The sequence below is a fragment of the Semicossyphus pulcher genome, unplaced genomic scaffold (genome assembly GCF_022749685.1).
Source record: "Semicossyphus pulcher isolate SPU_LCO1_2020_fin unplaced genomic scaffold, fSemPul1.0.p SCAF_16, whole genome shotgun sequence".
In the NCBI taxonomy this organism is placed as follows: domain Eukaryota; kingdom Metazoa; phylum Chordata; class Actinopteri; order Labriformes; family Labridae; genus Semicossyphus; species Semicossyphus pulcher.
Window position 1 is genome coordinate 6,502,650 of NW_027211670.1, and position 15,271 is coordinate 6,517,920.

The 15,271-nt window shown below is 40.8% G+C and overlaps 2 protein-coding genes across 2 annotated transcripts in view; both read left to right on the forward strand.

The window, feature by feature from the left end:
* The window catches only part of ccdc57 (coiled-coil domain containing 57), a 31,197-nt gene extending 22,815 nt beyond the window's left edge, over positions 1-8,382 (forward strand). Inside the window, exons 15-20 of the mRNA XM_069664716.1 lie at positions 168-268; positions 701-923; positions 1,463-1,563; positions 1,807-1,944; positions 2,142-2,253; positions 7,260-8,382. Coding sequence (XP_069520817.1) covers positions 168-268; positions 701-923; positions 1,463-1,563; positions 1,807-1,944; positions 2,142-2,253; positions 7,260-7,474 — 890 coding nt within the window. The 3' untranslated portion in view covers positions 7,475-8,382. The remainder of the gene's footprint in view (positions 1-167; positions 269-700; positions 924-1,462; positions 1,564-1,806; positions 1,945-2,141; positions 2,254-7,259) is intronic.
* A 2,129-nt stretch (positions 8,383-10,511) lies between these two features.
* Positions 10,512-15,271, forward strand: part of fasn (fatty acid synthase) — a 33,369-nt gene continuing 28,609 nt past the window's right edge. The window contains exon 1 of the mRNA XM_069664119.1: positions 10,512-10,732. The gene's annotated coding sequence lies outside the window, so the exon portion shown is untranslated. The remainder of the gene's footprint in view (positions 10,733-15,271) is intronic.

Sequence of the window (15,271 nt, forward strand, 5' to 3'; positions counted from 1 at the left end):
GCAGTCGGCAAAAGGGGTTGGATAATATTGGCATATTGGCAAAAAAATTCTATATCGTGCATCCCTAAAATATTTATCTTGTAGTTGGAAGCTGGAATATTCTTTAAGAAGTATTTTGTATTGAAAAAAAAGACACTTTGTCAAGTCTGTCTTGTCTGGATCCTCAGGTGGCAGGTGTCTGGATAAACGTGGCAACACCTCTGCTTTGGAGAAGCAGGAGGTCAGAGTGGCACACGCAGAGTCTGCTCACACCAACATCATGGAACAGGTACTGAAGGAGGTCAGTGAACCTGCCAGTTCCTTCCAGGTGACTGCCTGGGACTGTTGTGTGGAGTTAAAGCAGCTTTTGGCCTTTGTGTCTGTGGGACAATTTTACACCATCAATAAGTAAATGTCAGAAGTGTGCACGTTAATTCCTTTTAGAGATTTTTTGATACCATTTTTTCCCTTTTGATACAGAGTACAGTTCAGCTCTATTGTTGCATAGACATGCGTACACACCATTATCTGATCTTGCATAACAGGCGATACCAGAGGCATTTGCGATACTAGTATCAGTATAGGAACAACTCTCATTCCCCTCCATGTATCCCAGTACTGTCTAACATTGCCACAGCAAAATTGGAGGGTCACTAAAGGGAAATCTACTGAGCTGCTGCAGCTACCAGATCCTTCAATGTTGATCTCTTCTTCCTTCCAGAGTGCTCTGGTGCGACAGCTCCAAGAGGAGAACCTGCGTTTGCAGCAGCAACAGGCCTCAGGTCTGATGTCTGGTGGTGTGATGGATAAAGGCGATCGTCCCTTACTGCACACGCGGCTGAAGCAGGCGGCGTTGTGTATCACCCGTCTGAGCGTCGAGAAACAGCAGCTGATCAAGATGGGCAACCGCCTCCGTGCACAGATCACCGCTGCTGGACTACAGGGTACTATAAAAGACACACTCACTGCCGCACACGCTCTATATTTATGACTTCATAATATATTAATTATCAGGCTTTATGGGCTTTTTATCAGCAACACACAGCCAATTGCCTATGGAAGATTTGTGGCCTCCCTGAGGGGTACTTAGTTTACTAATTAAACCAGGCTTTTTTTTTAAAGAATTGATGTTTCAGAATTGATGTAGCTTAAGTTTTGAGCAGCCATTATGTTGTTGTTATTCTGAATTCTAGCTTTGGAAAATGTTATGATTTCACCACTTAAAGACAATGGATAGGAAAGATCTGGATGGATACTGGGCGTTGTTAAAACAACATATTTAAAACTCATTCGGTACCATTAGACCACAGCTAACGTTAGCATTCAACCATTTCTAATTAACAATACAGTTTGATTGAGTTACACAATAGGAATAGTACTGGCTTCAATTCCTAGCAAGGGAGGAAGGATGGAGGAGCAAGAACAGAAGGAAATATAAACTACTGGATTGTAAAGCAGCCACAGTCTCCTAACTGTCTAACAGAAGCAGCAGAGCCACAGAGGGACTCCTCCACAGAGACGCAAGGAGAGCAACATGACCGACTGTCTGCTCTGGAACAGCTGCAGTACCAGCTTACCACACAGGTATCTGCTCATCTATTCACGCCAATAAACTGCACCTTCCTTCCTGATCATTTAAATACCCTCCTATGTTGTACAGACAGACACTTCCTTCAAATTGTAAATCCTCAGATTCGCCAAGTCAGATTTTTGGGTTGTGTTGGTCAGGGGGTCAGACAGAAAAGTTTTGGTCTTGCTGGTGTTGTGCACTTCTCTGTGCTGCCTCCAGAGAGCGTAGTGGCTCTGCTGATGTTTGTTTGCCTTCAGGAGCTGCAGTATGCACTGAGGCAGACAGATCGCACTTCAGCTGAACAACTCCTCCCTGAAACAAACAGCCGAGGTCCTGCCACAAAGGGGGTTGCCAACCCACGGTCCCAGGGACACAAAACCCCCAGCAGGCCTGAGGTAACACGAGACTCTTTAGAACGAACAGCTCAGTTCACTCCCCATGTTGAATGAATATCTGTTGGTATCTTAGTGCATTCTGAAATATTTGTAATCAATTTATAATTTACTTGAAAATGTATTTAAAAGCTATATTCCTTGATGATGTATTTCTTGTTTCTCCATTTTCTCTATCATGTCAGACTGTCCCTCTGCAGCCGCCCTCAGGTCCGTCCAGGTCTCTGTTGTCATCAGCGGAGTCTCTGCGATCGTTAAAGGAGCTGTGGGAGAAACTGGACCATGGTCTCAGTCCCTCTATTTTCTCCGAAGGTAACCACACCAGAACTAACAATAGAAACTCTTACTGATACTGTTTATTCTCATATTGTTCTCATATACACACAATTTATTATTTCAAGTAGAGCATTTTTATGTCTTAAAACATGACTGGAGCTGGTCCTTAAACAAAGGGGGACATTACTAGTTGCAAAAACACTTATTGTATAGACGTTTATGAGAAACTGAGCCTACTTTAACTTGACCTCTCACCTTAATTAACATTTTCCTCATGACTTTCTGGTGAATGGCTCAATGGCTAGTTTGGAGTCTTCGTCAATACAGCATGATATAAATAACATTTAAAAATATAGATATATAAATTATGGTTGCATTTACACTAATATAGACATCAAAGGAGGATTTGCTTCGGGTTGTAGCTACCTATGATGACATCCAACATCCACACTTCGTTTTGTGCTGTCTTAGCAAAGGAATTAACACTTTCCAATATAAATAAAAAAAAATCTCTGAAATAATAAATCAAAAAGTTCTTCAGTATTTTCAAAAATTTATTTAGGATGAAAAAAAACATTATTTTTGGCACATTAAAGTGTATTATATATATAATGTATATAATGATACTCGATTTAGGAAGATAAATTTAGCTTTTTGCTCCTTGTAACTTGCTCCTTGTACAGCTGGGGCGGCTGCAACCAGGACAAAGCTTCCTGCAGATTTTTAATAAAGTTAATAAATTCTCCAATTTACCATCATATTGTTATTATATAATTATATCCAACAACAAAAATGTACTCAGATGTGGTATTTATTATAGCTGTGTGTCAGTTCGGGGGCTGCATCCTTGAAGGACGCGGTCTACGGAGGATGAGTCAATCAGAGCCTGCGTAGACGCTAGGGCCGAACTGAAATGAGACGGTCTGGTCCACAGAGGATTTCCTGTTTGCATCACCTGCAGTTCCCGACCTTACCCTTGTGTCAGCAAACGCCGCTCCTGTTGCCTAGCAACAGGTAGCTAGCAGGCTAACTACCTGTCATAACTGACATCACGTAACCTTTTATTAAAGATAATTTAAAGTAATAATCTCGAAGATTTTCATGTAAATAAATGGCGACATTCGTGGAAAAAATCACAACCGGCGCCCAGTTAATGACATCAGCCAACAGTGGTTGGTCTGCTAGAGAGGGTAGGCGGAGCTAAGCGGCTGCTTTTCCGGTGCAAGTGCTGCGAGTATACAGTAATCTACTATGGCTGAAAAAACAAAGAAAAGCTGGATGACTACAGATACAATTTCAAAAATAAGTGAAAATCCAAAGAAAAAGAAACAAATTTGACGCTCAGATGAAGGCAAACAGTCTAAAAAGGAAAGCGAGGAAAATCAAGAGTTACAACCGTGACAAAGGGAGCTAACCTTAGACGTCTGGTTAAATTGGGAAGTGTCCTTCTGCAATTATTGTGTATTGCCAGAAGGTGGCAGCCCGGAGAACAAAACTGAAGTCCTTAAGATTGTCAATTTAAAATTTTAAGGCCCCTTTCGTTATTTTTACATTTGTATTGCAGCTATTCGATTGAGTTGAAACCGAAACATTTTACATGTAAAAGTATATTCCTCAGCCGTTTAAGGTCCCGATAACAGAGCATGTTTTGCAGGCTGTAAAACGCAAGGAGCACTGCACTGCCTTTTCTGTCGAAGCCTTTTTTTACTGTTGTTAAGGCAACCACCGTATCATTAGCTGTCATTAACCTAACCGTTATTTTGTAAACTGACAGATCTGTTCCCATTTATTTAGCTAAGATATTTAACTTTGCGTTCAGTAGATTAAATATATCTGCATTAAAAAAATGGACAGGCTGAGGGCACTTTCTCTGGCTTTGATGGAGGGTGAGAGGCTGTTCCAGATACATTAAACACAGGGAAACAGAGATCCGTGTGGGTACATGAGACCCTCAGAGGAAGAGGAAAGATCACGGCAAGTACCACCAGCTGGCCCAATGCCAAATGGTCACCCCCACATAATTCTTCCGATTGGACAATGAGAGATAATTAGCGGAAAAACGTGAGGCGCTCAGCAATGCAAAAGCAGTGCACAAAAGGCTTCCCTCTCAAAAAGCTTCCCCCTCATTGAAAACAGCAACAAAAAAGCTGCTAAAAAGTTGCTCTGTCTGATTGGGACCAAAGAGTCCGCCATCGCATTTGAATTGACGTTCAATGAATGCTCGGGATACACTGGGCTGCAAAGGATGCACTGGATAGATCCTTGTAGCCCTGGAAAAGAAGGACACATTTGTCGGCTGCATCTAAAGAAGCCTTTGAAATGGGACAGCCTTCGACGGCTTTCAAATACAGCCTTTGAAGGATGCAACCCCCGAAGTGGGACACAGTTTATGTGTTTCATGGTAGAAGGCCGATAGATTATCATTCAGCCCAAACCAAGAACTTTCCTGAAACCTTACCAAGTAACTTTGGTGCCTAAAACAAACCAAACATTTACTTTTGTTTTGTAAAACGATCACAGTTGGGTGAGGTTTAGGAAAAGATCATAGTTTGAGCTAAAACAATACGTCAACCTTGGTTTAACAGGGGACAAAGCGGTCTCCTGGTGAAAGACAAACAGCTCTTAAAGTGATGCACAAAGTAAGCCCTACAACATTTCAACTACCAAGGCGCTGCTGTAGAAGTGAATTAACCCTTTTTCTTCTTTAATCATGTCCTGAGACTCCCACAGGCTGCGGGGGTCTTATCAGCTGCTTATTTCTCATGTCTCAGGCTGGCTGTAGAATCAAAAGGACCATTTCAGCAATCAGTATTTCATCAAACTAGTGTGCAAAGTCTTCTGTGTTAGGGACAGTTCACCCACCTCTCCACACAGTTTGAACTGCTCTGCAGTGGTTGATCAGTGAAGGTTGTTCATGTTGTCACTGTTGGCTCTCCAGAGGACAATTTCTCAACCAGAGCAGCTGCCAGATCAGGCTGAGACTCAGTGATCAGCATCATACCATCATGTCATAATTGTGAAACAGACAAACCTGGCACACTTATGAGACTGGCATTAGAATTATTACAGATAAGACACAGCAGAGATTAGATAAGGTGCAACGTGCAAACAGAGAAAGAGATGTTTGGAAATGTTCAATATGTATTTATAACTTCAACTTCATTTGCAGCACTTAATAAGAAATTATATTTTGATGTTGAAGTATTTAAAATTGAAAGACCAATGACTTGTTTCGTAACAGGCGCCGAATTTCCCTTCAACTTTCATTGAAAACTGTTAGCAAGGACAATTTACCCTTGCACATCCTGACACAGCTCCATTACTTTCATCGTCACGGCTCCTCTCTCAAAACAAATGTTTCTTTTCTCACTCGCATTATTCCTTCGGGCCACTGCACCAAAATTTCCCTACTAGTAACTTCATTTGCATTTTAGAGAAGACCACTTTTAGAACATGCTTTAGTCGGACCCCGAAGCCCTAAACATCAGGCCCAGGCGTGTCAAGAGTTATTGCAGAGAGGGGTACGTTTAAAGCTTATGTCACGGAGGCATGTGCTTACTGTGTCCAGTGCACAGAGCTTAGATAAGAGGGGGTATAAGTGATGCTTTGACAGTGAAGGTGAGCAGGTTACAGAAGAAAACCTTTCATTTTCTGCTCCAGCAAGCCGCAACACCCCAAATGATGTGAGTTACTGTACATCTAAAGTCTAACTATGGAAACTATTTGGCAAACTTGTGGATAAACAGACTGTGGTGACTCCCAGTGAAGTTCTGGTTGAGTTATGCTAAGTTCTGTAAAAGGTAAAGTGATGCTAATGATTATCCAGGTGAAACATAGAAATCATAGACTGTTCAAAAGAAGTAGCATGATGACAACCAGTGGTTTGTAGACTGTTTTAAAGACTCAAGTTCAGCATGTTGGCCCTCACAATCTTGGGTTTTTGGAAGTGACAATTTATGGACAAGAGGTTGGACTCTTAGAGGCATGAGGGGTCAGCAAAAGCTAACTGTAGTGCTAGCTTGGTTAGCAATCCGTAATTCAAGGTTATTGTGATATCTATTTGGATGCTTATTTTGGCTAGCATCAAAACAAAATATATTAACCTAAATAAAAAGACTTCACTGCCATGGTTGCAACTTGTCCTTCGGTAGCCACGCCCCAAAGCATGCCCTCCTTTATTATGTATCTTACTCAGAATCAGCTTTATTGGCCAGGTATGTACACATACAGGACAAGGAATTTGACTCTCTCCCTTAGCTCTCTATGTACAAGCATTAAACATTAAATATTAAACTAAAAACTACAAGCCTACATTAAACATTAGATATTAAATAATCTAAATGGGACAATAATTTTCTGTATTAAAAAAGACTTAACTAGTGTTTAAAGCCATAAACTTACATAAAATCATAGATCTCGTCACTGATGGTCAAAGACCTCAGTTCATGGACCAACTCAGCCTTACACAAATTTGAGATATTATTTAGACATTATTTCTTATGTCACAGGCTGGCTTTACAAAATAAAAAAGACCATTTACACATCCTGAAATACTTGAAGCCGTCACATAAGTGCAGGCTTATAATGACAGTGATTTAATAAGTATGTCAGTACTTCATCAAACTAGTGGGCAAAGTCCTCGTTACATGACAGAAACTACACGTCCTCTCCACACAGTATGAACATCGCTGCAGTGGTTGATCAGTGAAGGTTGTTGCCCAATTTGTAGATGTTGTCACTGTTAGCTCTCCAGACAATTTCTCAACCAGAGCAGAGATACTGTACAGCTGCAGCGTGCAAACAGAGCAAGGGGAAGAGATGTTTTCAAATCTGTATCTAAAACTTGATATGCATCAAATAAGATCAGCACGTAATAATAAAACATGTTTTGATGTTAAAGTATTTAAAATTAAAAGATCGATGACTTGTTCCTTAACCTGAACCTTAATTTCCCTCCAACTGTCATTGAAAACTTTCATTATTATCAGAAGCAAAATGTGTCATCTGTAATAAAATGAAACTTCTCTTGTCTGCAGCTGAAGGTGAGCTGAGCAGGACCGAGGCGGCTGCGTCTGGTGGTGCTGGAGTCCAGATGATGATGCATGGTATGAGTGCTCCCATCCACAGCCAGCCACCACCTGAGGCCAAGCAGGGGAGGAATCCCTCAACAACTCCATCAAACAGTAACAAGACCAGACTAAGACCTGGAGCCTCAGGGGGGATCAGCAAGATCAGGAATTACAATGTAAAAGAATGAACCACACACATATTAGACATCTATCTGTATTGGTGTTAATAATCCTCTATGGCTGTGGAGGAGCTTTGTCAAGTCTAAGAAAATAATCCTGATGATGTCATAGTGATGTCATCAGGGTAATCTCAGCCACATTTAAAATAGAAGAAAAAACTGCTCGAGCATTTTTTTTTTTTTACATCACTCTTAAGAGCTATTCTGGTGTCATACTGCTGAATTGTAGGATGCAATTTGTGTAAACAAAACATGTTACTGCTTCTTAATCGATCAGAATCATTGAGACATATTTAAAGGTAAAACAACATATTTGATAACCCATTACGTAGCATTGAACCACTTCCTACCTAGCTAACATTAGGGAAGCTATAACCTCTCCTACATTGTCATGTAGAACTACCAGACAAGTGGCTGAATGCAGACTTTAGCTGTTGTCTAACAGGTAATTAGATATGATGTTTTAACTTATTGGCTAATGTTGGACAAGAGCTAACATTAGTAGGCTTTATAAACACCTCATTGCTTAAATTACTGTTAAACAGCTTTAAATGCTAAAAATGGAAAGGCGTAAATTCCTAGCAAAGGGTAATGTTAGCTAGAAGGTGGTTGGATGTTAACATTAGCTGTTGGTTTTTAAAATATATAGTTTTTCCTACAGATTTTCACTTTAACGATTTGTCAGATTCAGATTTTATAACACCATTAACCAAGTTCCCAAACTGAGTTAAACCCCAGAGAAAAATGGCTGTGCAGCTGTCTTCTTATTATTAACTCAGTCATCAAATCTCCATGTCCCCTCATGCCATCTCTGTACTTTCAACCAAGACAAATATTTTTACAATCACCAAAATGCAATAATCAATAAGCTTTAATTTTTATATATATATATTTATTTTAATAAAATGTTTTTTCCTTACTTGTCAAACTTGTCTGATGTCTTTGTGAAACTCCTTGTACAGAAATAATGCTGCAGATCACAATCCATATACCTACTGAAGTTATTTAGCACATATGCAGGTTATGAAACACATTTCCATAAAGCAAACTATGTCTAACTTATATTTTATGCTTAGTGAGCATTCATGTAATTGTAAAGCATCTCCATTAAATATAGCAGGGCTACACCTGTTTCCCTGTGGATGACAGGGTCACTGTGTGCTTTAGAAGCATGTTATCATTGTGCTGCTGCTGCTGCTGCTACAGGTCCTTCCGACCTAAATTATGAACTCCAGTAACCCTAAGAAGTCACACGAGCTTTCCTGGCTACGTCATCACCTCGGCCCCGCCTCTTAATCACCCTATCTCCAAAGAGCGACCTCTCCTCTGCTGTGATTGGACGGAGCCTCACGCCCACGCCCCATGATTGGCCAAATTACATGTCATCTTGAAAAGTTAGTGTGTATGTGTGTACCCACGTGTGCCGATGCCGGTCTGTGTACGTTCAGGTTCTATGTAAAGTTATGCAATGTTAGACAGTTAGACAGTTTGACATGATGCTGTTAGAGGAGGAGAAGATAAAAGGATGTTTCAGAGTTTATTCATATTAATTTTGGAGGCCCAAGTGATCAAATATAACTCCTGAAATATTTTTTTATTACAGTTTTCCACCAGTTCCTCAGAAATTTGCAGAGTCCTGTAATTGAGAATTTTTTTTTTTTTTAAAGCTTTTCCCCCTTTATTAGATAGGAACAAAGTGATGGGTAAGGTGGGAGAGAGAGAGAAGCATTAGCATGCATGGCTTGGGTAGAAATCAGAGCAGCTGCACAAAGGACACAGCCTCAGAAATATGCACTCAGTTATGTGTTTAAAAAGGAGATATTTTGGGCGCCTTTGCACAGTCAGCAGGGGAAAATTACTGCACAATCCATGTAGAAAAGGTTTTCATTCCAGCTGCAAAAATTACAATATCAGCTGTCAAATTGGTATTCAGTGATTTGTTTTCCCCTCATAAATTTCAAACTCTACAGGTAGTGTTACTCAACACCGAATATATCCTCAGAGAAAGCCTGAAGACATAACAACATGTGACTTAAAATTACATGTACTCCAAAAGAGGCTCCTTTAAGTTTTGGGTACAACATGTTCCACGAACAAACTGTTGTTACATAAGTGATGTGAAGGTAACTACTTCTGTCCATCCATCCATCAGTCTATTCCATCATTGGTCTATTCATGCAGAGGTAAGGGTGCTGCACATCTGGACAGGTCTCAAGGACTGACACGCATGCACAGACCCACACACACAGTCATTGTTTTAACAAAATCTGAATAAATACTATTAAAACTTACTATGCACGCCAGAAAAAATAAATGATTACACATGCACATATACTTTCAGTTTCAGTGAGTCCCTGCATTTTAATAATACACCCCCCTCCAAAATTAGAACATAATGAGGGTTAAATATACAATAAAATATCAATTTAACATCACATAACTAATTTAGAGATTTTCTTATGCGATATATCAGCTTTATTAGCCAGCTATGTGTACACGTGCATACAAAACATTGCTCTCAGTGTACACATAAATGACTGTGTGTACATATATTTGTACACACACAGCAATAGACAGGCACTTAAAACAAGACCACAAGCTTAACATTTACATTAAACTGCGCACGCGCCTCACATACAGATATATTTAAAGCATAGATTTAAAATAATACTAAAATACAACAACTATATCACATGTAGACAGTGAGACAATACGAAATGGTAACGGAATCAATAAGCTTCTGTCAAATCAATGTCAGGGCATTATAAATGCGTTTTTCCTCACTTCCTTATCTTCACAGGACTGTGATGTGATGTAGCTCTGTCTGCAGTCCGGTGGAGTCCGGCAGGGCGGAGCGACGGTGTCTGTCGAAGAGAACGAAGCATCAGTTTGAACTGCAGTAACCTCGTCTCTACATTAAATTTTTTTTCTCGCGGCCGTTCAACGAATTACTCCATCAGTGGCTGGATCCGAGAGCCCTGCCTCTTTTCTCATTGGACTGCACGGCCCAGCCAAGCTGTCAGCCCATGTGGCGTGGCCAGGCAGAATGTGAGACATTTAAATTCATCAGAGGAAGATTTAAAGAAGCACGGAGGCTAACGTTAGCCTTATATACAGAGAAACGGCAGAGCCGGAGACGTTTACAGTAACAGGAACATCAACATAGATAAGATAGCTAACGGAAATAACCCGGAGAATACATGCCAAACAAGTGCTAACGTTTCAACGAGTGGATCAACGTCGTCATTATAAAGGGACACAAAGCCGGTAAGTTCGCCAACGGTTTTTAACGGGAGCTGCAGTGAAGTTATTTCATATTAAACGTCGTCACTGCAAGCATAGAATGTGACGTTATTTCGTGTATCGGCACATGAATTTTAACTTTTTATGTCCGCTTCCTCTTGATGAAGACAATCGATATCAGTGTATTTAATAAAAAAATAAAGCCTATATTTTAGATTTTTATAATGTTACTTCATCTGAAACTCTCATTCATTGTATTCTGGGATAGAAACCATGACTCAAAAATTGAAGGTCGATGTATTGCCTCGTCACTGCAGCCCATGTGTAACGTTAGATCATCAGTAGTTTAACTTTCACTGTACTCAGATAACTGTACCTGATATAGACTCCACTATCCACTGAATACTCAATACTGTAAAATGTGGTCCATAAACATGTCTGACAAGGGTGTATCCAAGCAGAGTACAGAAGCTGTCCTGATTGTCCTTGTGCACAGGTGTCAGTTGTTTTAGTGTTACCCTCAGTGTTTGACACTTGCCCTGATTTCAGGCTACTCATGCTCTGGTTCTTCATCAGGGAAACCTGTCCGGTTAAAGTAGAGCTTGACTGCATAATCAGCTTTTATATTTCCACAACGCACCTATATGATCATTTAATGCAGAAAACAATGCTCTCTAGTTTACAATCCTCTCAGCACTGTCTGCAGCACATGTAGCACAGCATCACAACAAAACAGACAGTGTTGGCAATGACTAATAATCTTCTCTTAGTAATATCAGTGCAAAATTGACACACACAATCCACTTAGAAAACTTTTACCTTCATTCCCCGGCAAAAATTTGCTTCATCAGCCACAGTCCTGCATTTACATGGATTCATGCAGACATACAACTTCTCTGGACAGTAGCAGAAAAACAAACAGAACAATTCAATTTCAAATTAATCAAATTCCCTTCAAAAACGTAAGGTAATTCATTCATTTTCAACAGGAATAGTGTAAGGAGAAGTGCGCTTCCATTGTTATCCCTGTTATCAAACTTTGTTTTCTCCTTTTGTAAGTTAGCTACTTAGCATCCAGTTGTGTAATTCGTCTCAAAGGACAGAAGAAGTTCTTCTCTGGTTCATTAAAACGTATCCAGTTTGTTATCTACCATCCTCCTGAATCCATGTGAATGCAGCATAATCAGTGAGTTTCCCCCTCTGAATCTGTACTTGATCGGTCTTAAAAAAATCCCAATATTTCTGTGACGCAACAACCTGCCGGGTAGAATTAAAGTAAAACAGGCTCATCAGGCTGAAGCTGCAGTGCCTGATGGAGGTGTGTTAGTTTCAGTGGATTATTGAGTAAACAACATGCCTGTGCCAGTCTGTCATTCTGTTATTCTGATGATGTCATAATGTCAGATGCTCACGGGTGCTCTCCTTCTGGCCTTTTGTCACAGAAGTGAGACAGTGATGATAAGCCATGCTTACTGGAAGGGCTTTTAGCCCAGCATGAGGACTTGCAGGTCACTGAGTGCACCAGCCTTCCCCGGACCAAACCAATGAAAGGCTCATTGATGCATCGTAACCACATTGTGGACTCAAAGTTTCCTCTGCTCAATTGAATGTGGCTTTTGGCTATATCCATGTTTTGAGTTCCCATGAAATGGCTAGCAGTGTGCTTTTTTATTACATGAGAACTTTAAGTTAACACAAAAATAAAGCATGATATAAAGATGTCATTTTCTGGCTTTAACATGTGGTTTAAGAATTAGGTTTGCGTAATACAAATTAAATAAAAAGAAATGGTCACCACAGAAACAAAACAAATAACTATTTTAAAGCACATGATGTATAGAAAGAAGATATTCTACTAATAGTTTCACTTAAATCGTAATTACATGGTTATTTCATAGAAGCAAAACACTCTTTTTGAGGCCAATTTGAACTTGCAGAGGAACATTATTCTGTACTAGATGGAGCCTCATTTGAAGGATGTGGTTTCATAGAGTGCAATAAATAACTAGTGAAAAAATTGCAGTCTAGGAACAGGCGTGATCAAAGGAGGAGGATCACACATTTTCCTGCATCGTCATGATAGAGATTTGCATTCTAGTCGCTGTGTTTCCACCTTTAGGCTCTCTCCTTCAGGCTGTGACAAGCCAGGTCTTGTTGTGGGGCGCCTCTGGATTTGCCTAGCAGAGCATCCACATTTTAGGATAAAAGGGAATGCACTAACAGGTAATTACGGGTAGCAGTGCTGCAGGCAGTTATCCATCATCTATGCCCCTTATACTCTGAGGGTAGAAGGGGGGCTGGAGGCAATTGCAGCTGTCTTTGGGCGAGAGGTGGGGTACACCTTTGACAAGTTACCAGTTAATCACAGGGCTGACACTTTGAGACAACCCTTTACACGCACACCTACGGGCAATTTTAGAGTCACCAATTTAACCACTCTTGCATGTCTTTGGTCTGTTGGAGGATGCCCGGAGAGAAGCTGCATGCACAGGGAGAACATGTAAACTCCACACAGGCCTCCTCCGGACGGGAGGTTCGAACCCAGAACCTTCTGTGAGCCGTCAGTGCAGGCAGTTACTGATAATGATATAAAGTTAAGACATGTTTATAGAGTGCTGAGTGTAGGCCTACTACAGTATAGGACTCATGGATTGTCTCATTTTGCCTGCAGTCATGTGCAGAGTGTGTCATGTGGGTCAGGTAAGGCTGGCTGTTGGACTGAAGGTGCTTCATCAGGTCTAATCCCAGCCTGTGTGTCCTGCAGCCCAAATCCCTCCTGCTGCTGAGCGTGTGAAAGGCTGAGGACAGCCTGTCGTACTCTGACTGTCCTTTTTCTACCACGCTCACAGTCTGAATCACATGGCCAGGACATGTTCCATTTACATCAAAGAAATGACAGAGTACAAACGTTTAAGCCCTCATTTGACATAATTTTGCGGCACTGTTTGAAACTGAGCTGTGTAAGCTAAGCTTTGTTCAAATTCTTTAATAGTATAAAATCAGTGACATGCATTACGGTATTATCCTAGAGGTGCTGAAGTGAAAGTCCAAAACAGAGACAGAAAATTGATTCATTAGTTATTCATTTAACTTTCATAAAATTAATCTGCAACAATTTTGGTAACAAATTTAACGTAGTTATTATGAGGCGTGCACAATAGATTGTCGACACGATTTTAGCCTATCCCAGTTATACCAGTATGTCCTGTTATTAGCTTACAAGTCGTCCAATATATTTCTTATATTTGCCTGCAGAACATGCTCTTATATCCTTGTTAATGATAGTGTGTCGAGACCCACAGAGGGTTTGATGAGTTTGAAGTTACTTTGAAGTTGAGCAACACCTTACTTAAGGCCCTGGTTGAAGCTCGAACAGATGTGGATATGCAAACTAAACCATAGAGTGTAAATCACAAGGGGACAGAGCGACACATTCTTAAAAGTGAAGACAGTGCTGTAGTACCTCAAGCCTCGGGCCATGCGATAAATCGCAGCGACAACCACCAGTGAGTCTGCAGTTTTTTTGTTTGTATGTGAAGTACACGCCGGAGTACACGCCCACTTCCCACTGCAAAGAAAGTGGATTTCTTCTGTAAATGAGTGATAAAGATGAGTGGAATCGAGGGCACGATGAAAGTGAACTCCCTTTATCCTAAAAAGACGAGGAAATTGTTGACAAAAATGTCAATGTTTCGTCAAGTATGTTGAAGTTAATGAAAGGTCTGCTAGCTGTCTCCACACTGTGGCCGCGTAGGAGAGCTAAGGAGAAACACTAATTTTTTTCTTTGGCTTTTTATGTCTTTATTTTCAGAGAGAGGACAGTGGATAGTGAAGGAAATGGGGGAAGAGAGAGTGGGGATGACACACGGCAAAGGGCCAAGGGCGGGAGTTGAATGTGGGGCCGCCGTATCAAGGACTATGGCCTCTGCACATGGTCGCCGATTCAACCGCTGAGCTAAACCGGCGAAACACTTATTTTTAACGTGACACTCCTTTATTAAGTATTTTAAAAGTTTAATCACCTGGTCTGTTAAACAGCTGGTCTGATCATTTGGCTGCTGTTAAAAACCTTGTGAACAATAAACACTGACGGCTCTTTTGAGACTTGTTTTGTAAAGATTTCAGCCTGTCACGATGCTGCTTCTGCTTGCTGTGTGTGTAATGAAACGGCTCAAATAAACAAAACAGCACTGATTTAAGAATTCTTATCACCATAAAGATCAAAGAAATATTGGATCTTACTTTCCATATCTATTTGGGAACGACAGCATCAGGAAGTTCACTCGACCGTGTGGGCAGTATGCTATGGGGGGAGGCATCTGTCTGCTCTACATCGAGGTGGTGACATGCTTTTGTTTACAGTAGCTCTGTCCGAGCTGAGAGCCGATTGGTCGACAAGCTTGGCCCTGCTGACACGAAAAGGTCTGGCCTAGAAACAAGGAACAAAGACCAAGACATACACACAGACACACACTCTCACACACACATACATACAGCACACCATGCTCACTCATGTACACAGAGCAGTCTATCAGCAGACTACATTGTCTTCTGTAAGTGCTC